A 22,304-nucleotide genomic window follows, 5' to 3' on the forward strand; every position below is an offset into this window, starting at 1 on the left:
CTCTTCCTCTCGTTGGTCTCCCTCAGTAGTGGTTTCTATGCAGCAGCTCGACCATGAAGGCCTGATTCACGCTGTCTCCTCCCGGCAGTTCATGTTGAGATGTGTCTGCTACTTGAACTCTGTGGAGCATTTGCGTGGATTCTAATCGGAGGTGCTGTTATGTAAATTTCTCTTTGGAGATTAATAAAGTATCTATCTATCTATCTGTTAATTGTAGATTTCTGAGGCTGCTAACTGGAGAGGCAACTCTTGGTCTCCCTTTCCTGCAGTGGTCTTCATGAGAGCCAGTTTCATCATAGAGTTTGGTGGTTTTTCCAACAGCCCTTGAAAACACATTCAAAATTCTTAAAATTTTCCTGATTGACTGACCTTCATGTCTCAGAGTACTGACGGGTTGTCATTTCTTTTTAGTTATTTGGGCAGCTGGTAAAGAGTATGAAGGCAAAGCTGGCATCAAGGCAAAAGGTGGCTACTTTGAAGAATTCCATATAAAGCAATTCTGCTTTAAAACTTTTGTTAACCACACAATTTCATATATATACACACATATTCATATACATATTCACATAAAAAGTTAAAGAAAAAACATGGGATGAGACGGCATGAGCAAACTTTGATTGGTACGATATTTGTTAAGTTCAATTAATTAATTAATTAATTATTCATAATAAAATATACATCTTTTTTAAAAATTGTGTTAAACTATCTGTCTATCACTGTAAATTAAATAGTTGATGATAAATAATTAGCTCACAGTTACACAATACATATTGCCTCTGAGAAAAGTAGAAAAAGAAAAAGTGATTAGAGGTGGGAAAAAAACATGATTTTCATGATGATGTTCTCTTTTTAAATAATTGATTTTTGAAATGTTTGGAGGACAAAACCAACCTCAAATGTTTCCGATAAGGAATCAAGCGTTTTTTTAATCGATGTTTATCTTAATGTGAAGAAAATGAGAGTGGGGAGAAATAAAACTGTGCCAACCAGCCCAGGTCTCCCCTACGCATGAGCCGGGTACGTGGGCGGACCGGCCGGTCAGCTGATGACTTTATACTCACACAGTCCCAGTTCCTACATACATGGATTTCGTCACACGACTGATTTTCTAGCCAATTACGCACAATGTGGAACATTTCATGCAAGTGCAGGAGGAAGACTGGCAACTTGGTGGGATTTCTCTCAGGAATGTGTCCTCTGCGCGCACCTGGAGCCGCCGGAGACATGCAGAGGCAGCAGCTTTTCGCCTGTTTTCACCCTGTTTTATGATACTGAGCCGCGGTGGAGCTGCCGTTCATTCCTGTGATGGGGAGAATCACATGGAGCTGTGGAGCCGTGATCCTGCTGGCCATCGTTTGCTCATGTCGCGCCGTCACTCTGGAGTCCATCCACTGGAGTAGCTCCAACGCAAAGTAAGTGGATGGAGCAGTTTCACATGAGGGGTGAAGGACGTGGCTGCAACTTTCTGCGGCAGCGTTGTCATTTTAATGTGACCCAATTAATGAAGTTAATCAGACGAGATGCATCAATTTAACAGCTAATCATGACGCTAGAGTTTTAATATTTCTCTCGAGTAGCTGTAATGTAGAGCTGAAACTATTTATGGCAAATATTTTCTGCTTCCACCTTCTCCAATGTGAGGTTTCATATCACTGTAAATTAGAATAGAGCTTCAGCTAACAATAATTTTCACTATCAATTAATCTGCTGATTATTTTCTCGATTCACTTTGATCTGTACACTGTCAGAAAATTGTGAGAATCATGAGAATCAAACATGTTGCCTTCAAATTACTTATTTTGTTTGACAAACGCTCCAAAACCCAGATCTGTGTTCTGTTTACTACCAACTCAGATGACGAAAAGCAGGAAATCCTCACAACTGAGGAGCTGAAACAAGTTTTATTTGTTTTTTTGCTTGAAAAACGCCTCAAAAGATAATCGAAATAATTGCAAGCGATTCATCAACTAATCATTTCAGCTTTAAAATGAAATTTCATCGGGTTTCAGCTTGTTTTCACACAAAACAGGCCATTTGAAGTTGTCGCCTTGTGCTTTTTTAAAGATGTGTGTCTATTCTGTGATAATTCATGTGATAATAAATGTTTGAGCTTTTAGAGCATCCAGAGCTACGAGACCTTGTTGAAAAGCTCATTGGATCAAACAAAGAATGAGACAATGATGCTTCACTCTGTCTTACGCCTCATCTCCTCTCTCACTTCATCTCGCACGCAGATTTAGTCCAGGTCAGGGTCTGGTCCTGTATCCTCAGATTGGGGACAAGATGGACATTGTGTGTCCCAGGGCAGATGCTTCCTCGGGAGGGAAGGAGGAGTTCTACAGAGTCTACCTGGTCTCCCGAAGTCAGATGGAGAGCTGCACCATCGACAAGACGGACACACCGCTGCTGAACTGTGACAAACCTCACCGGGATGTAAAGTTCACGTTCAAGTTCCAGGAGTACAGCCCCAACCTGTGGGGTCTGGAGTTCCTCAAGGGGAGGGACTATTATATCACCTGTGAGTCACTGCGTGCAACCCCACAGCTCCTGTTCACACAGAAAAGATATCGGAGTGAAGCCGTGTGCACGTCTCAGTGCTCAATGAGCATGTGCAACGCTTCAAAATCAATGGAACAGAGACACAAGCTGCTGGTTCCTACAGGTGGAACAATGCTTGAATCAGTGCTTTTCTCTGTTTTCCTCCTGGGAGGAGGAGGAAGCCGTCGTCCTCGGCTCCCTCCCGATTTGTCAGTTTGCGTGAGAATCAAAAAAATGTGGCCTCGTTATTGGGCCGCTGTCGGTTAAACCAGCATCTTAGTGGCAAGTGATGCATGAGATAGAGAGCAAGTCTGACCATGTAGCCTCATCCACCTCGCCGCGCTCTGACAGCGCACTTCGCTCTGGCAGGCCAGTGTGATTCCAAGGGCTTACATGCCCCAAATCACACAAGGCTTTTACAGCATCAGGCAGATTTGATGGGAGCTTTCATGGCAACGTGGCTTGTGGCCTGTGAGATGTTGTTATCTGACCTAAATGCTGCTAACAAGTCTGTGTGTATGTGTGTGTGTGTGTGACAGGGGTGAACAAGAGTTCTTGCTGTGTGTTTGTGTACGCAGATATGTGTTTCAGTTAACGACAAAACTTTTTGTCCAAGAGCTGAAGAGATTAGTCAGTTCAACAAGAAAGTTAATCAGCAACTATTTTGACAGTCAGTTAATAGTTTAAGTTATTTAGAATGAAAAAAATGCTAAATATGAGTGCTTTTGTTTGTCTTTATGTGATAGTAAACCAAATACCTTTGGATTTTTAGACTGTTTATCAGACAGAATTTTTCTGACACCACAAAATGAATTATCATTTGGTGAAGCCCTGGTTGCATCTTTGTGGGTTTTGTGTGTTTGATTATCTATGCAACGTTATAGTTTGTGCTATGTGTGTCTGACTTGTCTTGCCTATGTGATGCAATATTCGGCAACTGGCTAAACCGTCTGCAAAGACATCGTAATGGAACTATGAACTGCTTGATCACGTTGTGTTATGATGAACGCATGAAATCTAAACCTAAAACATTTAAAAACAATTGCGTTTGCCTCCTGTCTCTGTGTATCAGCCACTTCTGCAGGCTCTCTGCAAGGTCTGGATAATACTAATGGAGGGGTGTGCAGGAGCAAATCCATGAAGCTGGTGCTGAGAGTCGGCCAGAGTAAGTACTTTGCTTTTGTGTGCCAGCGTGTGCGACAAGCCGAATGTGTGAATGAGCGAGACACGCAGCTATCTGACAAACCACACTGGAGGAACAGTAACAACAATAGTGTCTTTCTCGTTATTATTATAGTAATGCAATAATATCGCTTCCTCTCTGGAGTTACTAAGTGGTCAGATAATCTCAATCTATTCAGTCTTTTGAAGAGAGATTGCCGATGAATTATCTCAAATCCTTAATTCCAGCCACTGGCAGCTTAGGGCCATCAGTATTATCTTGCATGTGATCATTTGGACTGGCTCTGGCAGCCAATAACCCCCTTCCCCCCTTCCCCCCGCCCCCTGCATTAACATCAGAATAGCCAATGGTCCTTTTATATATATATATATATATATATATATCTCTTTTTGTGCTCTTAACACATACATTAAAATTTAATAAAGCAGATTCTGAATATATTCACTGCCATTACTTTAAATGTCCTGAGGATAAATCACTCTATGATACAATATTCATACAGAAACATATTGTTTTTTATTTCTTACACAATCAGTCCCCTGTTATAGTCGTGTTATGTGTCTCTTCAACATGCAAGTAACCTTAAATAGTATATGAGGAACCAAGCATTTGCAGCATACATGTTTGTGCATGTGTTGTGTGTTGGTGTGCCATTGAGCTGCGCAGAATCACACGCATTAAACAGATGCTGTGTTTATGTGTGTGTTGCTAAAAGCTTTAAAAGCTAAGTCAGTTAAAGCCCCGAAATGTAATTTTTTGACCTCAGCAATGTGAAGTATTATTCGCATAAATTATTCAAAGGTTTGGATTAGAGATGAAAAATCAGCATCTTGTGTGTTTCTCAAGTGATCAGAACTGAAAATATGGGGCTGTTTTCTGGCTGTGTTTACAAGCACTATGTAAACAAACCTTTTATCAGCAACAGCGAACATTAATAACCCAGATGTAGTCAGAATCTCATGTTCATCTCTATATATATTGAAAGTCCTGTCAGCCGGTTTGGGAGTCATTACAGTTTCCTGTTTTGTGTTCACAACTTTTCTGTTTAGATTTAAATGTGCACATTTATTTATCTGTACATTCATGCTAAATGTGTTGTGAAATTAAATGATCACCAACCGTGGGTGAATGCTAAAAAACAAAAATGAACAAAACGTAAAAGACTAAAGTTGAAGATATATATGTATATATAAAAATGAGTCAATTATCATTAAATGAAATGAAATGAGTTGATAAAAGTCCTGAATGAAATCTCTTGAGAGGGAAGTTCTGATTTTATGTTATCCACGGTTTAGTCAAAGGCCAAAGTGTTCATGTACTGCTCAGATTTCCTTGTCATTTGCACAAAGAAGATCATGTAGATCTGTGCAGGTAAATGAATCCCTGCAGCTCTTCTGTGATTTTTGACGTGTTGTTCATGTTGGTTTTTCCAGGCCTCAATATTTTCCTTCGAACTCCCTCTACTTGAAGAGGCCCTCCAGCAGTTTAGTGTTCCATAAAACTGAAGGACTTGTGAGAGATTTAAAAAGCGATGGCGTAAGAAGTGTTTAGATCTTTTACTTAAGCTAGAGCTGTGTAAAAATGCTGCATTACAAGTAAAAGCCCTGAAATATCCTACTTAAGTAACAGTAAACAAATATTATCAGCATGATGTACCAAAGTGAAGTCAAAGTAAAAGTACTTGTTTCAGTGGTTCCCAACCGAGGGGTCGGGCCCCCTCAAAGGGTCACAGGATACATTTGAGGGGTCATGATATGATTAATGGGAGAGGAGAGAAGAACAAAGTTCTGCTGCACAAATCTTTAAGGTTTTGGACTTGTTTTGTGAACTATTAAGTCATTTTATCTCTTTGGGCCACGAATTGTTGTTTAAATGAAACCATCTGAGAAGTTTAGAGGGAAATGTCTCTTTGGTGGAACTGCTAACAACGTATTGTAGTGTGTGACGGGGGCCCAGCTGTACACACAGCTGCTTTGCAATGACTCACAAGGAAAAAAAGTTGGAAACTGCTGCTTGATCTTTAACAATGTGTTGTATTTTATAGCTTATCATATTTTTATTCATGTCAAATCTTGGTGTGAAAAGTAACTAGTAATAGCTGTAATGTACATGTAGTGGAGTAGAGAGTACTAGTAGAAGTATAAAGTGGCATACAATGGAAATACTCAAAATACAGTACAAGTTTAGCAAAACTGTACTTTAGTACAGTACTTTAATGAATGTACTTCCCACCACTGTTAGAGCACCAGGGTCATGGAGATCCAAGAAAAAATTTCAAGCAGCAGAGTCTCTGAAATCCTGACTCTTAGTCCCTAGCAAGGGCCAAGCTGCTAAAATATTTTAGCCTGCAGTTCCCATAATGCAATTCTCTGTGCATGATAAATGCCATAAACGTACTTGAACACACGGCCAAACTTTATGCTCACACATCGCAGGGTTTTTGTTTTTCCATTTTTTGAATTTCAATTTAACCTTTATTTAACCAGGAAGTGTCTTGAGATATCTTTATTCTCTTTTACCAGAGAGACCTGGCCAAAATCACATAGTTACACAAGACTCCAGAGAAAAATTTGAATTGGCTGCATTCAGTTATGAGTGTGTTGTTGGAGAAAGTGAAAACATTAGTGAGTGTTTTTCTAGTCAACCGAAAAACAGTCACAGACTCGGAACAAAACTCTTGTGGTCTAATTAGCTCAGAAAATGTTTTTTCTTCTTCTTCTGTGATGCTTTTTTACCTGGATGGCACAAAAATATTCAGCCAAAAAAAACCCCAAATGCTTCTTTTTTTGATTCAGACTCTGAGTCACTAATGATTCACCAGTTGCTACAATAGGACCCTTCTGACTTCGTAACCCCACCTACGCAGGGATGACGAAACACCATGCAGTGAAAATGAAGAAGAGGTGTGCCGCTAATGGCCTTATGTTGTGATTTTATGTCAACTGTCCTGCTTTATATTCCAGGCTCCTCAGATCCACCTTCAACACTCCAGGAGTCTCCAACCCGATTCCCACCCACACGCCCAAAGTCCAAGGCCAAGGACCCCCCGAGGACAGAAGGGGATATAAAAAATGAAACTGGTATGAAGACAAAGCAAAAATATTATGTTAGTGCTTTGACACACATAATTACAATCTTTACAGTTAATTATGTTAGCCTGTAAACTACAAAGTAAGTTCTTCAAGGAAAAGCTGCTGTTAGTCTGCATTTTTGTTATTGTCAACAAATTCCATGAAAAAAACAAAAACAACATGTTAGTTTTTCCGTCTGTGGTTCTCAGCGATAAGCCCATTATGTCCTCTTGAAGATCTAAATCTTCACAGAACAGATCAAAAATACATACTATAATTTAAATGTTGTAGTTTTTGGTAATTGTTGCTCAAACAGAGTCAACAGAGTGTTTTTTGAGGAGTATTTTAAGCCATGAATTTGTTGTTTGAGTGACTATTTACTGCAGCAGGTCTGTGGTATCAACTCAGAATAAATGCCCAGATCCATTCTAATTAAGAAACATGTCACTGAGTGCAACAATGTGGCTCATGGATGTGTATTAATAGTTTATGGAAAACTATAGAGCTCTTTAGCACACAGGATTAGGATAAATCAGGCTTTGTCTACTCAGATGATTCTTGTTAATGGGATCAGTTCATTGTTGGTTTTAGTCATTTCAGGGGATCTCTTCACAATAAGAAACAATGAGAATATAACCAGACTTATCCTTGAGCCTCACTTTGTGTTTTTAATTAATCTTTTAAAGTATGTCTTAGATGGCTGTCATAATTTGAGGTAAAGCGGCACAAACATGCAAAAAAACATTAGTGTAGTGTTTTCCTTCACAGGTGTATATGTTTGGATTTCAGCTTACCTCTTACATCAAAGGCATCCTATGAATCTGCATGTGGAAAAGTCTATATAAATTGTACACGTGCTGATCTACTGAAGAGCTTTGTCCCAAATCCAAACATACTGGTTCTAAGCAGGTTTTTAGAAAATTGAGACAAAATAAAATACACTCCAACCAGACAGCATGCAGACTAAATTCAGTCTTTTTTTCTTTTTGCTGTTGATAGAAACAATTCCCCCACAATGCAATGCGCAGACGAAATGGAGCAGCTCACAGCTGAAAAGAATTAAAATAAATTGTCGGCGGTGGTGAAACAGCTTCAAAAAAATCTTGGAAAACAAAAGGAAAAGTATTCAATCTTGGCAAAAACATTTCGATGTCTATTTGTGAGGTTTAATCGTCTGTAGCTTTCCAAAGTTGCACTTTGATTGACAACTGAGATCACACATACTGCATCATTTCCAAAGTATGTTTATTTTTTGTATACTAACTGCTAAAACAGTGCACTTATATACTACTTATATGCTACGCCATGGAGAGAGAGTGAGGTATAGATCTGGGACACTGCTTGTGCTTGGTGGCCATTCAGTGCCACAGAAAGTCACCAGGCTGTTTAACAGTGAGAAACTAAAGGTTAGTTCTGACCAAAGTTTTTCATGTTAACACACACTGATCACACTGTACCAGAGAATAAACTGGGTGTTTTATCTCCGTGGCCTGATTCACTCTTTCATCTCAGTTTCTCTCTGCTTTTTCCCGCCTCTCCGCTGTTCCTCACGACAGACACAGGCTCAGAAACAGGACAAACAAACCCCAGTGGCAGCGGTGGCTCTGAGCCAGGACTGTTCATGTGGGTTGTCTCCGGCTGTGTGATCCTCCTGCTGGTCATCGTGATTCTGCTGGCCGTGCTGTGGAGGTACCATCGCCGTCGCTGTGTCCCAGATAACCAGCAGTCTGCCTCCGTGTCCCTCAACACTTTGGCTGTGCCGAAGCGGGACAGCATCAGCAGCGAGAACAACGGCTCGGACCTCAGCGATGTTGTGCTTCCTCTGCGGGCGTCTGACAGCATGATCTGCCGTCATTATGAGCGTGTGAGCAGAGACTACGGGCCCCCAGTGTACATAGTTCAGGAGATAACACCCCAGAGTCCCACCAACATCTACTACAAAGTCTAATGATTGCTCTGTCGGGGACACACTACTACAATCAATGACCATTTTTCTTGATATATTGAAGAGACCATCTGAGAGGAAGCTGATGTGTCAAAACGCACCAGCAATTGTGTTCAATTCGTGTGGATGCAAGCAGCAAATACCTGTGGTGGATTGTAAATAAGTACATTTGCTCAAGTACTGTACTTAAGTACAATTTTGAAGTATCCGTACTTTACTTAAGTATTTCCATTTCATGGCACCTTATACTCCTGCTGCATTTACACACAAAACCTATGAAGAACTTTAGGGATATGATGCATTGTAAGAAACTGAACTACACGACAGTAAATACAATTTGTGGGTATTTAGTTAGTTGATTAGTAAAATATCCCCCCCAAAAAAGATCAGAGACTGTTCTGATAACTTATTCACTGTTCAAGTTATTTTTCATGCAGAAAGAAGCTGAAACGCTTCAAGGTTTGTGACAATTTGCTGCTTTTCCTCTTTGGCAGACTGAATCATTTTGAGGGTTCTTATTCTCATCCTTCATTTGGATCGCTGTTAGTTAGGTTAGCTGTTAAGATGAGGGGCTGCCACGGCGATAGCAGCTCCTCATCTTTGGCTGCACACACGACAGAAAAACAGAATATATAGATCAAGACCTTAAGTGCAACACATGTAAAAACAAGTGACGCGTGCTTTGAATTGCCTGAAGTTAGACATAACAACACGAATATGTCTTCGGTTTCCAGCAGGATCTGATTGAGGTTTGAACTGTTTGTTGGACCAAATATTTGAAGCCGTCATTAAAGCTCTGCTTGATTTTGATGCATTTCTCACTATTTTCTTCCATTTTACAAACCAAACAAACGGATTGATCAGGAAAATAATCAGCAGATTAATCCACAATAATCAGAACAGCGTTACACTATTTTTTCTCTACATTGAAATCCTTTACTTTGCATTTTCCTGCTACATATACCCACATACATTTATTTTGATGGCAGGACTTTTACTTGTAATGGAGTATTTTAAAGTATTGTATTGGTACTTTTACTTAAGTAAAGTATCTAAATACTTCTACCACCACGGGAGAATGCCAATTTTTTAAAATGGTTTTATGTTTCAAATAGGAGAAATCCTCACTGCCACTGTGGCAGCTTCATTTGTACAGTAAATGTTAATTAAATTTAATTTATTGATAAATCTGAGAAAAGATTGATGGTGCACTCCAACGAACTAAATTTGCGAGGACTTGAATATGACTTTATCTCAACTGAATTGTGTCAAGTTTGTTTGAAATGCTGTTCAGTGAAATGAAAATAATGATTTTGTGGCTTTTACCAAAATAAAACCACTTCAAGGGATACCACACTTAATCTTTCTGGTCCGGACTGCTTTCATTTGATTTTGTGTCATCTTTGATTTAAATAGAATTATTTTAAGCAGCGTTATGCATAGAACCAGGAGGCCATGCTTAAACGATGTAATTACTCAACATGGGAATGGTAAAAGGTGTGAACGTTTAATAACTGCACAACAGCTTGTCAGTCGTCTCTTCTTCAGTGTCTGTCTCCTCTCTACTTTCCAAAACCTCAAAGAGCAACAATGAAAGTGATGCTTTATCCTTCAAATGACGAGAAGAAAATGATTAAATGAAAGTTTGAATCAGAGTAGACCGGTGATAAATCACAGCGTGCCCCATCAGCCCTCCTTGTGGTAACAAAATTACTAAGTGTGGTTTGCAAAGAGAAGTCATGAACAAACACTGTACAATGGTTCGAGCAGACTGATTTTGAAAGAGCAGAAAGAGACAAAAATATCTCGGAGCAATAGTTAAAATAAGAATATAAGAAATCAGCTGGCACTGATAAAAGAATACTGGAAGCTTAGCATCAAAATCTGTGCAGATTTTAATTGGACCTGGTTTCTGTTTCAGTGTCGCAATAATGTCTATAACAGGCTGGAATTAACAGGCGCTTTGCTTTACCAAAGCTTTTCTTAAAGCTTCAAAATAGGTTGGTGCAGGGTTAGCGTGGTTGGAGCTGGATCACAGAATTTCAGCTGGACAAATCACAGTTTAAATTTATTCAATCTAACCACTGAGAAAACAGTGAAGGCACCATTGTGGTTCAGTAATGATCTGGGGTCACAAACAAAGTCAATCATCAAAAAAATGGTTACAACAGTATTCTCCCCTGTCAGGCAACACTGTGGTGACATGGACCTGTTTCACATTTCACTAATACATTTGGTGTCTGAATTATACTGTTTGATCTATGTTAGAATAGCTGTTACTGAAGGAAAGAAGAAAAACATCAACATGACAGGTGATTTCAAACTTTTGAGTGTTTTTCTGTATTTCAGCTGTAGTTGATTTGAAACTAATTTTACACTCTGAACAGTTTTCTGAATGATTTTGGGTGGGTAGATGCTGCTCAGAGGAGCATGACTCCTCATTACTTAATGGTGCTCAAGGGATCGTGACTGTCATTCTACAGTAAACAGCACCATGAGGAGGTTTTCACCACCTCTTATTAGGTTATTAACAGGAAGGTTCTGGGGTGCATTTTGTAGCCTCTCAGTCTGTACTGTCACAATAGTAATCTTCTCTCTGCTAGAACAGAAGTTGTACTGTCTGTGCACAAAAATCTCAGACTGATTCTTTTATTTCTTTCTCTGACCCTCATGAACATGTTTGACAGCTGCAGTGTCATCTTTACAGGTCGTGTGTAATCTGCCGAAAAGCTATTAAACTAGCTGTAAAGGTAATATAAATCTTTTTTCCCCCTTTTTTTTGCATACTAACACTCATCATTTAATCGTTTCTCAGTCTCTCCTGTGGCGCTGTGCACAGCATCCATGGGTGAACATGTTTCATGCTCCTTCAGCCACATCATGCCGCACATTTTCAACCTGTCAGCTTCCATGAGCTTCCTCTCCACCGGGGACACTGTTGCCTCTGAAAGCAAGATGCCAGACTGGAGGATCTTCAGGACATGTGCTCTGCGCATCAAACAACGACACTACTCAGCTAAAGTTAAACAGGAAAATGATTGTAGGAAATCACTGAAGTGAATTGTGCACTACTTCTCTTTGTGGCCTGCAGCTCACTATACAGTAAGATAAGAGTTAAGATAAGATGATCTTTTATTGATGCCACAATGGGGAACTTTGCAGTGTTACAGCAGCAACGAGGATCGTGCAATAGTAAGAAGCAATGGTAAAAAAAGCAGGTAATGATCAATACGAAAAAAAGTATTAGTAAAACAGTAGTAGAATTCACTTTATTGCACATATATCGATATTGCAGTTTGGTACACACTGATATTGCACATGAGTGAATTTGTCCGTTTTGGTGTGTGTGGTCTACAGGGAGAAGTGTTGATTGTAAAGTCTGGCAGCAGCAGGAAAGAAGGACCTGCAGTACCTTCACACACTGTGGGTGAAGCAGTCACTGAAGCAGCTGCCCAGTGCTGTCAGAATATCCTGCATGGGGTGGGACTTATTCTCCATCAGGGACGATAGCTTAGCCATCATCCTTGTTACTCCCACCACTTCCACAGAAGTCAAAAATGTCCTCAGGAGTGCCCCCTGGGCACCAAAAGACATGAGTCTCCTCAGTAGGTACAGTTTGCTGTGACATTTCAAACATATTGTATTTCTATTGTCAGTCTGCAGAGAACTTTTGCAGGTGGCAGTTGAAGTCTGTAGTGTGGAGGGTGAAGAAGAGGGCAGCCAGGACCAGTCCCTGCAGAGCCCCTGTGCTGCAGACAACCATGTCAAACTCACAGTCCTGCATACTGTGGTCAGTTGGTGAGGCGGTCCATGATCCATGTGGTGAGGTGGTGGTGCACCCTTGTGCGCTCCCTCAGAAGCATGGGCTGTATGGCATTGAAGGCACTTGGGAAATCAAATAATGTGATTCTCACAGTGCTCCCAGCTTTTTCCACGTGAGAGATCGCTCTATGTAGGAGGTAGAAGACGGCATCATCCACCCCAATGCCGAGTTGATCGGTGAAGCAGTATGAAGTTTAATAAAGAGCTACATGGCCTCATTCTTAACCTGCGGCAAAATGCAATTTCCCCTCTGACAGGAGATGCATTTAAAATATCTGAGGGAGATTCAGAAAATGTGTCAAAGATAACTTCATTACCACTTTCTATAATTGACTTATTTAATAGACCAACGTGTCTAGAGCAATTTATACCACTCTTAATGACTTCAAAGTGAAACGCATACTATCCTGACTATACAATGAACTGAACCACACTGCACTTATTCCTCCAAATCTTTGAAACTGAATGTCTGATCTCTCTGAACTACTCGTATATGGCTCTGGGGTCTTGCTACATTGTTCAAAAACAATATAACACACAAATTGTCTTATGGCTCTAAAACACCGCAGAGTGTGTTTGCTGTCTGTGTGCATATGTGTGTGTGTTTCCCACCCCCTCACTTGAAGTGATCCTTGCTCCTGTGAGATGTTTTTGTCCTATGTGAAGCTTCACAGCTGAATGGGCTGTGGTCAGGCGAGGTGAGTTCAGTTGACCTCTGGGTCACATGGAGACAATGGTGGCTGGGCTTCTATAGGAAGAACAAAAACAGAGACCCCAGGCTCATGGCCCCTGTCGTGGGAGGGGCTTGGATATGGTAGGCCATTTCAGAAAAAAGGGGGAAGAAGTGGAGCGCCATCAGAATAGATGTTTTGGATCTCAAGTACAAGCTCAGATATCATGTGCTTCCAGCATTGTGTTTTAAGTGAGCTGGAGCGTCTTTTCTCTGCTCAGTTTCATCATTTGGAAAGAACAAAATGATTTCATGCCTGCATGTGTCGCATTGTCTATGGACTGCTTTTCATTTATCTTTACACCAAATAATATAAGCATCTTCTGTAAATTGTCCTCAAATGCTTTTGCACCTGCTCTGGTGCCAGTGCATAGATCTTCAGCTATCATTTGTGCAGAGAGCACTGAGCTTTAAAAGGAGGGGGGAGGTCTACCAAGGAGAGCCGTAAGCTTTTATCTGACCCCATGGGACGATGTGAAGTCTGCGACCTCCCTGCGTCCACCCACCCCCCACCTCACTTCCATATGCAGAGGAACTAGCCCCACCACTGGCTTTGTGTGGGGGGTTGGGGGTCATGACTGAGCGCTCCCACTCCCACAGTGTGCCCAGAGAAATGGAGAACAACAGACACTCTGGTATTAGGGTGAAAAGTTGCTGGTCAGTTGGAGGAGAGAGCATAAAAATCTCAAATTAAACACAGCTTTTATTTAAAAGGATACTACCCCTGCGGAGACTTTCTTACTGAGGGTGATTTACAGCAACATCCAGGCACAAACAAGAGATTTCAGTTCAATAATTCCACAGTAAAGTTAAAACTATCAATGAGCTGCTGGAGATACTTCCTATTTCCTCTATGAAACTCAGTGGGTCGCATAAGAGAGGTTAAAAAAACACAGCAGAAAATCCAGTGATGGGGAAGTTCGTGCTTCCTCTTACAGTTAAAGAGCAATCATGTCATTGTACACGTTGTACAGTATTTAGTTTGCTAGTTCCCTCTGCTGGCCAGCTACTATACTGTATCACACACATGTTTATGACAATTCACAGGATTTCAACAGATGATAAAGAGAGAACTGAAGGTCATCAGCAGACTGTACACTCTTCAAAAGATAAGGAAGCATCTTATGGAGAAACTCAAATTTGTGTGACGTCAGCACAGCATTTTACCAATGACAATGAGTTGTTGTAATTCCAAACCCTGAAAGGTGAAAACCCCTTTCTGCATTTCACCAAACCTCTTAACTACCCGAAGGTTGCATTGGAAGGGGGTGGAGGTGGTAATGAATTTGGAAGAGTCCAGTGTTGAAGGGATCCTCCCTTGTTCCTTTGTGATTAAACTCCAAGAAAAATGTACTAAAAAACACCTCTTTATTATTTACTTAACTGCATTTACATCTTTGTGTGTTGTGAACAAAACATCATTGGAGGGATTTTATTTTACTTGTTCTTAAAGCAGCAGGGGGGAACAAATGCCAGCAGCTTTTCAGTGGTGGAAAAAGTACTGAAAACCTTTACTTGAGTAAAAGTATCAATTCAGCAATGTAAAATAAAAAAAAAGAATATATTGGATAATTTTGCCTCTTTAGGCCTTGAAGAATTATTTGAATGAGATGTGAGAAGTTTAGAGGGTAAATGTCTGTTTATTGTAACAGCGTGCAACTCATATACATCTGAAACATAAGAGAATGAGGGATTTTGTATTGTGATTGTGTTTTTCAATGTAAAACCTTGATTTGAAAGTAACTGGCAGATAAAAGTACAATAATTCCCTCTGAAATGTAGTGAAGTGGAAGTTTAAATAAAATAGAAATACACCACAAAAAAGCACCACAAAAGTATATTAAAGAGTAGTTCAGTAAATCTTTGTACCATTTCCATGTGTGAATGGAGCAAAATGTGAGCGCTATGCCTTTTCAGGCATGCATTTTATTCATTTTAAGCTTTTGAAATCGACCGAAATCATGTCAACTTTTGCAATGATTTTCAAGCTTTTCAGTAACTGTAAGTCTTACGGTCAATGTGCAAATTCAAAGTCATGGTCATGCCATTATAAACATATTAGAAAATAAAAAACATGTAGGTTTGGGGGGTTATCTCTGTGCACAAGGCATTGTTACATGCAGAGTCAGCTTTGCAGAGTACAGCAAGCATCTGACATGTGTATCAGAGGCTTGTATTGATCTATGATTTGTATCTCACTGTGAAGTATTTTATTAATTCTTTGATTTGACACATTGAGATAAATCCCATGTGAAAGTGTTCATAGAGATGTTACTTGAAAGAGGATGTAGAAAAAGTGTGGAGTGTTGACTCTGGGCCCTAGATCCTGTCTGGGGGCCCCGGATTTGTTGCAGTACTCGACTGCTCATCTGTTGTGGTTTGATGGTTTGTGCCTTTGGATGTAAAATGTCCACAACATGCAGCTGTTTTGTTTTAAATATGAGTGGAAAGCAGAGCAGGGCATGAGCTCTCTGTGGGAAAGAAATGTTCCAGGTATTTTGATTCATTTCAAAGAGAAACCTACACATTTTATAAACCTAATAAATGTTGATTACTACAACTTTTCACAGTTCAAAAAGCCAATATCTGTAGTTTTCATTGGGTTGTAATGTAAGAGAGGTACTAGTGCATTTTGTCTTTTGGCAATGTGCAAAACTATTACTCATAAACTAATGTTAAAAACTGTTTCAGTAACTTAAAACAACTGTTTAAATTTAATTAAAAAACTTCTTTATCCGTTTCATTTCACTTATCTGGTCCACAGATTATTATTATTATTTCAGTTACAAGTGTTTCCATCATTTATTGGGGTTCATTTTTGTAAAACTCTATTCACAATTTTTGTGGAGTTTCTGTTGAAGTATTTCTCAAAACTAATTAAGTAAAGTTCCCAGATGATTTGGATTCCAATCGAAAACTCATTGTTGTCTCACTATAAATAACTTTAAAATACTAATAAACAACTTCACAAGCTAGAGAATCAACTGTGGTCTGATATCACTGTAATGAACTGAATAACGTTTCTTTGTCCAGTAAGGCATTTTGTTCAAAGACTTAATAAATGGTAAAGTTTATTTTCCCTGGGGAAAAAAACACTTAATAGACCTTTAAGATAAGGTAAGACTTTATTAATCTCACAGACCCTGGGTTCATGATGTACTTAATAAACTTAAAATTTAGATTTTAGATTTAGAGTTTTACACATACAAATATATTTGGTTATTTTGATTTAGATTACACAAACGTGTTCATGTCTTCTAGAGCAAACTAAGTATACAAGAGTATCACTGACCACATTAAGTATATCATTGCCTCTTTAAAGGTGGCTTGAATTAGCCTAGAATTTACAAAACTATGTAAAACTTGCTTGAAAACATCAGGTTTCCTTCATTATTTCTTTGTATTGAGGCCGAAAAAAATTTAACTAATTTATATATATATGAGTTACAGATCGATACATGTGAAAATAACGCAGTGTTGGCTGATTATAATGTGTTGTGGAGCAGCAACAGGTTAATTAGTCGTTTTAATTTTGTAGTGAATCGAACAAAGAGGGCACCTAAAGAACGAAATGTGGTCATTTTATAGAGCAGTTTTACTACTCAGCGCCATTATTTTTGATTAAGATGGAAACGGAGTCCATGGTTTAAAATCATATATCTTTTCATTATTATGCAAAACTTTAATGGCCTAACTGTATGGCTGAGAACGCTGTTTCCCGTTATGCATGCATATATATATATATATATATTTTTTTTTACATATTACAGGATGTTAAAAACCGCATTGATCCCTGTTTGTTTGCCTCTCCTTCTCTGGGAGAGGTGGAGGCTGTTTGGTTGGAGATGTGGGTCGGAAGTACCGTAGTTTATGTATGCTAATAGGGAGAGTTGGGGGTTGTAGCTAGATATTTACGTTCAGTGGGAGCCGCCCTTCATTCACCCACATGGTTACCAACTGGTCGCCTTCGCGCCACTTTCCTAACCCCGCAATCATTTTTAACCATCGTATCTGGGCTGCAAATTGACTCGCAATCGGCTCGGATTTCACTTTATGTTTCGGTTTTGTCCTCAGGTAGAAAAGTTTTCGGATTAGTTACGTATTTATTTCTCTCTTTTGTCGGTAAGAGACTACACGGCAGCCCAAGCAAGTGAGCGAAGATGGTGGATTTCGGCTGGTGAGTGTCTACCGAGCGCATGTTTATCGGCAAGGAAGTCGGGTTTTGGCTTATTTTTTTATCTCTGTTTTGGTGAATGAAATCTCGAACGGTGTGTTTTGCGCCTGTTTTACGTGTCTTAATATCATGTTGGCGGGGATATCTAAACATTAACACATAAATGATATGCTTGCGATGAAAACAGTGTAACGTGAGGCGCATGGCAGCCCCCTCTGCTCCACCATTGAGGGAATGAGGGAGATTTGAAAAGCTGTCCGGAGCTTTCTCCGCTGCGCTTTAGCAACTAGTTGAAAAAAATATGGCCTCCTAATAACAACCCTCGAGTTTGTATAAATATGCTAGTCCGATATTTGAAAAGTAAGTTTGTAAATCTGGTTAATTTGTTGCTTAGTCTCGAGTGCAGTGGTGTGTGAGTTAAAGTGCCCCCCAGAACAAAGCAGCAGCACATGGGGCAGTTTTAGGCCGCGCGTTTTAGCTTAGCTAGCTTAGCCTAGCCGCATAAACTCAACTGTAGTTTTGCGGGTATGAACAAACATAACATTACCAGGCCAGGGATCCCAGTCAAATAAAGATTAAAGTGGGCAAATAGAGCCAATCCAGCGGGATAAATATACCATTGTATTTTCTAACGTGTGCTCGTTTGTTGTTGGCTAACGGCTAATCAGTGTCGTCAAACTCAATTTTAATTTTATTAACTCGTGAACTAGATATAAAAATGAGCCAACTGTTTTTACTGAAAACACAATAACTGTTCCCGTGCCACCACCAGTGATGGGGTAACTGTTGTACCGTTAACACGGTTTGCCATGTTTTCGTCAAGCTAACACCAGCTCGCAGCAGCTAAGCTACCTGCCCAACCAGCGCACGGCTGCTGTTTGCTGCTAGCCTCTGTTCCTACGGGGACGATAGCCTTGTTTTCTAGGAAGTCCGAAACCGCAAGCCACGGTATTTCCTTTAAATAAACAAGACGCACTTGGGATTTTCAGCGTGCAACACTACGCTGGCGTATAGGTTGATTGGTTTTAAGTCATTTATGCTAAGGTTGGCGCACTTCGAGGCGCCATGTTAAAGACGGTGGGGGAGGGGTGAACAACACCGTTCCCTGCGCAGGCGCTACCGTGTCGCAGGGAACGCGGGCCGCAGGCTGTGCTGCTCATTCATGTTTTCAGTGACCTCGTGCTGCTGTAATAAATCATAACATCTTGTGTCACAACAACTCGTCTGAACACCGACTAACCAGTAATGATGGTGCACGTTTTTGTAGTTGGAAGTATGAATCCCACGTTTTCCATATGTTAAAAGGAATTGGTTACAAGGCGCACACATGTATGTCTGCAACTTGTTGTAGTGATTTAACAAGGAATCACATTTCGTTTTTTATTTACAGATCCAGCCTGAAGTGCAAGAACCCAAGCACAGTTGCAACATGGAGCAGTGTGACCATCTTTCCCATGATGCAGGAGGGCAGCGATACTGTAATCAGTCTGTGTATTGTCAAAGTGCTTACAGTGCAGGTAGTACTATGTCATACCTACTGCAGTGGAGGCACTTACAGCAATACCCTGACACTGATGGGCAGATCCATTGATGTTACATGTCATTTGAAGTACTGTCTTTGTGCTAAGGTGCATCTAGTGCAGATAGTGAAATAGACTAGCACCTACTGCCCTAAGTGCTCCTTCTGGCATAAGGGGCTGTGATATGCGCCACCAGACCATTTATAATTTCTAATTGGGCTCAAATATCTCGCAGTTCTCTGCTAGTTTTGCATAGTTGCACTACAAGAATAGATGAGTTGTGCAAATCTATGCAAAACTGATGGTGGCCTGCTTGCTCTCCACCTGTTGAGATTTTTTGGTTTTGGGGGTGTCACATCAAACACAATCTGGTTGCATAATATGCATGTAACACTTTAAAAGCAAGGAGTATTTGCCAGCTCTCATCCAGTAACAGTTTCAGCAGTACTAAAGTGCTTATAGTGCAGGTAGTGTTTTCTCCTATCTACTGCAATGTGAGCACTTGAAGTACTTCTAACTAACTGCATCTTTCTGAAGCTCAGGTAATTGTAACTGTCAAAGGGTTGTACTTTAATCATGACATGGTCAGTTTTGCTGGTTTGCATTCAGCTTTAACTGTTGTTTGCTGTGCAAATCCATGCAAAACTGACTAGGTTGATGAACTATGTTCTGCCAAGACGAATTGCTCTTCATCAAGATTGTTTTTCACTGTGTGGTGTGTATGTGCACACACTTGGAGACATATGACATTTTGAATATTTAGAGATATCCCTTCCTGTGCAGGTGGGGATCAGTAGCAATGCTGTGTACATGGAGGTATTGCACTTGTCCCGGCCTGTGTAGGAACGAGGAGATGGGGGCGACCTGTATCTTACTTTGAATGTTGATTGGAAAAAAAAACTGCTGTACTGAACTACATGTCTTGTTTTGGCCAGTATGAAATCTATGTGATTGCTGGTGGGGGTGAGTCTGAAGTGGTTAATTGTAATGTTGCTTGAAATATATTAAATTTTTTACACTTTCTTCCTCTGAATGCTTCATTATGTAGATATCACAGTTAGTTGGTTATGGTAATGAATGTTAAATGCAAGTTTTGAATTGGCGTTCATGGCAGTTTTTCCTCTGATGCTGTATACATTTCTGGGATTTAGGTGGAAGTTTTGGTTTGAAATGACGGTTTTGGAAGCCACCACTGGAAGAAACATTGGAAGACAACCATTTTTCAGTCAAATTCATTCTTTCTGCGATCTGATTAAACAATTTACCCAAGTTACACTAAGTGGTATCACGTTGACCAGCTTTGCCACCACGTTAAATTAATCATGTCACCCAACTGGGTTTTTAACAGCTGCATATTGTAAACTTGTATCCTCAAGTTGAGTTTTCAGTAGTGGTGCAGTCCATAACAACCCTCAGGTACATTAGATAAAGACTCAGGAGTCCACATGTGAGCAGTGCTGGTCATAGAGAGGCTTGGTCAGGTAACCCATTTTACAAATCAGGACTTACATTCCAAACATGGGATGTGCTCATAAACATGAAATTAACTTAAGACACTTAAACAGTATGTGAAATCTAGTTTGGTTTATGTTATGGCCTGATGCATGTTTTTCTTAAAAGATTAAAAATCTCATGAACCAGACACTTTAATCAGATGTGTCAAAAAACAAGGTTACATCTTGATACAGCCCTCAAATTGTTCATTATCCACTGAAAAACTTAACTAAATCCCATAACCTCTTATTTGTATGGTTCTGTTCACTAATTGGTTAGCAGTCATCATTAAGCAAAGATGTAATTGGGGGTAAAAAATTTTAATTTTAGTACTATTTAAGGCTGTAAGGTTGTTATTCAATTTGGTCTTAATGTTGCTTGAAGGACATAAAAGCAATCCTTAATTTGTCAGACCGTTATGGATCAGCCTTCGAATAAATCCCTTTAAAATCCTCGATACCGACCTTTTTAAAGATAATCTTGCTTTTTTTAAAAAAGATAAAACATTATTTATGTTTCATCTTTTATGAATTGATCGGATTTTCTTCATCTCCGTAGCCTACACCGTGTTTAATCATCATTAAAAACACAAACAAGTTGGACGCCGACCACCAGATGGCGCTGTCAGGCTGCGGGTCAGCTGCTAATGCAGCCGTGGAGCGCAGGTAACGTTACGGTACCGCCTCTGCCGTCAGTCCAACCAACTTGGACAACATGCCGCTTTCAAGCGGAGTCACGCCGCAGCTACTTTCCCCCTGTGTCTGGATTTAAATGATCACCAGGAGCGTTTCCTCGACGTAAACACAAACGCCACATGGTCGACGCCGAATCCTGAAACCTGAAATGTCGACGGGGCTCACCTGAGCGGACTATAGGAAACCTTAACTCTCAGACAATCTTTTTTTTTTTTTTTTTAAATAACCCGGGATTTTATTAAAGATGTCTGTGCAGTGGACGAACTACTTTTTCTTCCTGGCGTGTTGCTCTGGATTAGGGTTTGGAAGCCCAAACAGATGCGACGAAGTGCGCAAAGTTTTCCAACTCAGGCAAATTGGACCAAATCAATTATTGCCTTTAGGTCCCAGACCAGGTATGTTTGAGTTAATCCCAGTCCAGACTGAGCATTAGTGTGTGCTACCGTTTTATTGGTTTGTTTCCTGCAGTTTAATTCTTATAAACCAGCCAGTAATACAAATCGTCCTGCTGCTGCTTCTCCATCATTTCTACATTTTCCTCGTTTACGTCTTCATGGCAACCAAACAAACAACATGCCGACCGCTGACTGACAGAAATATGCTTGAGATGTTCCTCAACACAATATTACCTCCCTGTAGAGCTCATTAACTGCACTGTAGCTTTTTAACCTGTCATTTTCTGGCTTCTTGAAGTACTCTTTGTAGTCACAAAACACACCTTTTAAAACACATTTTTTTAGAGGCGTGTGTGCAGTTATGATAATGATATAGACAGCAGAACATGGGAGCTTTGAGCTCTTCAGACGGCACCTTTTTTTTTTTTTTACATGACTTTAAAATCAAGATATTTAGAGGAAATACTGCATATGTCTTAAATTACTGCGAGAATAAAACTCGCACCTTTTAGACATCTTTGAACATTCTCTAGCTTCAGCACCACGTCAACTGCAAAATAAATATTATTGTATATTTGAAATACATTTTCAAGCACTTCTTGCTGAGCAACAGGAGAAGATTTGTACACCAAATGCATCACTTATTGATTACTTGACTGGGTTACCAGCTATACGTGGGCTAATATAAAATCTGATGTTTTAATCCTGTGAAATTAGGGACTAAAGCTCCTGATATT

General features: G+C 40.0%; 2 protein-coding genes across 2 annotated transcripts in view; both read left to right on the forward strand.

The window, feature by feature from the left end:
* The first annotated feature begins 1,212 nt into the window (after positions 1-1,212).
* Positions 1,213-9,943, forward strand: LOC121607205 (ephrin-B2a-like). The gene is made up of 5 exons (XM_041937922.1): positions 1,213-1,412; positions 2,235-2,518; positions 3,611-3,703; positions 6,685-6,801; positions 8,349-9,943. Exons 1-5 carry the CDS (start codon positions 1,306-1,308, stop codon positions 8,738-8,740), a joined length of 993 nt encoding a protein of 330 aa, XP_041793856.1. The 5' UTR covers positions 1,213-1,305; the 3' UTR covers positions 8,741-9,943.
* An 11,256-nt stretch (positions 9,944-21,199) lies between these two features.
* The window catches only part of gpc5a (glypican 5a), a 124,906-nt gene continuing 123,801 nt past the window's right edge, over positions 21,200-22,304 (forward strand). Inside the window, exon 1 of the mRNA XM_041943657.1 lies at positions 21,200-21,567. Within this exon, the coding sequence (XP_041799591.1) occupies positions 21,417-21,567 (151 nt within the window). The 5' untranslated portion in view covers positions 21,200-21,416. The remainder of the gene's footprint in view (positions 21,568-22,304) is intronic.

Source organism: Chelmon rostratus, chromosome 1, assembly GCF_017976325.1.
Source record: "Chelmon rostratus isolate fCheRos1 chromosome 1, fCheRos1.pri, whole genome shotgun sequence".
Lineage (NCBI taxonomy): Eukaryota > Metazoa > Chordata > Actinopteri > Chaetodontiformes > Chaetodontidae > Chelmon > Chelmon rostratus.

Excerpts from the sequence above, each read along its gene's own strand:
- LOC121607205 (XM_041937922.1), top strand. The coding sequence starts at position 1,306 with ATGGGGAGAATCACATGGAGCTGTGGAGCCGTGATCCTGCTGGCCATC. Across the intron at positions 3,704-6,684 it reads GGTGCTGAGAGTCGGCCAGA|GCTCCTCAGATCCACCTTCA; the intron begins GTAAGTACTTTG and ends TTTATATTCCAG. Across the intron at positions 6,802-8,348 it reads GGATATAAAAAATGAAACTG|ACACAGGCTCAGAAACAGGA; the intron begins GTATGAAGACAA and ends TCCTCACGACAG.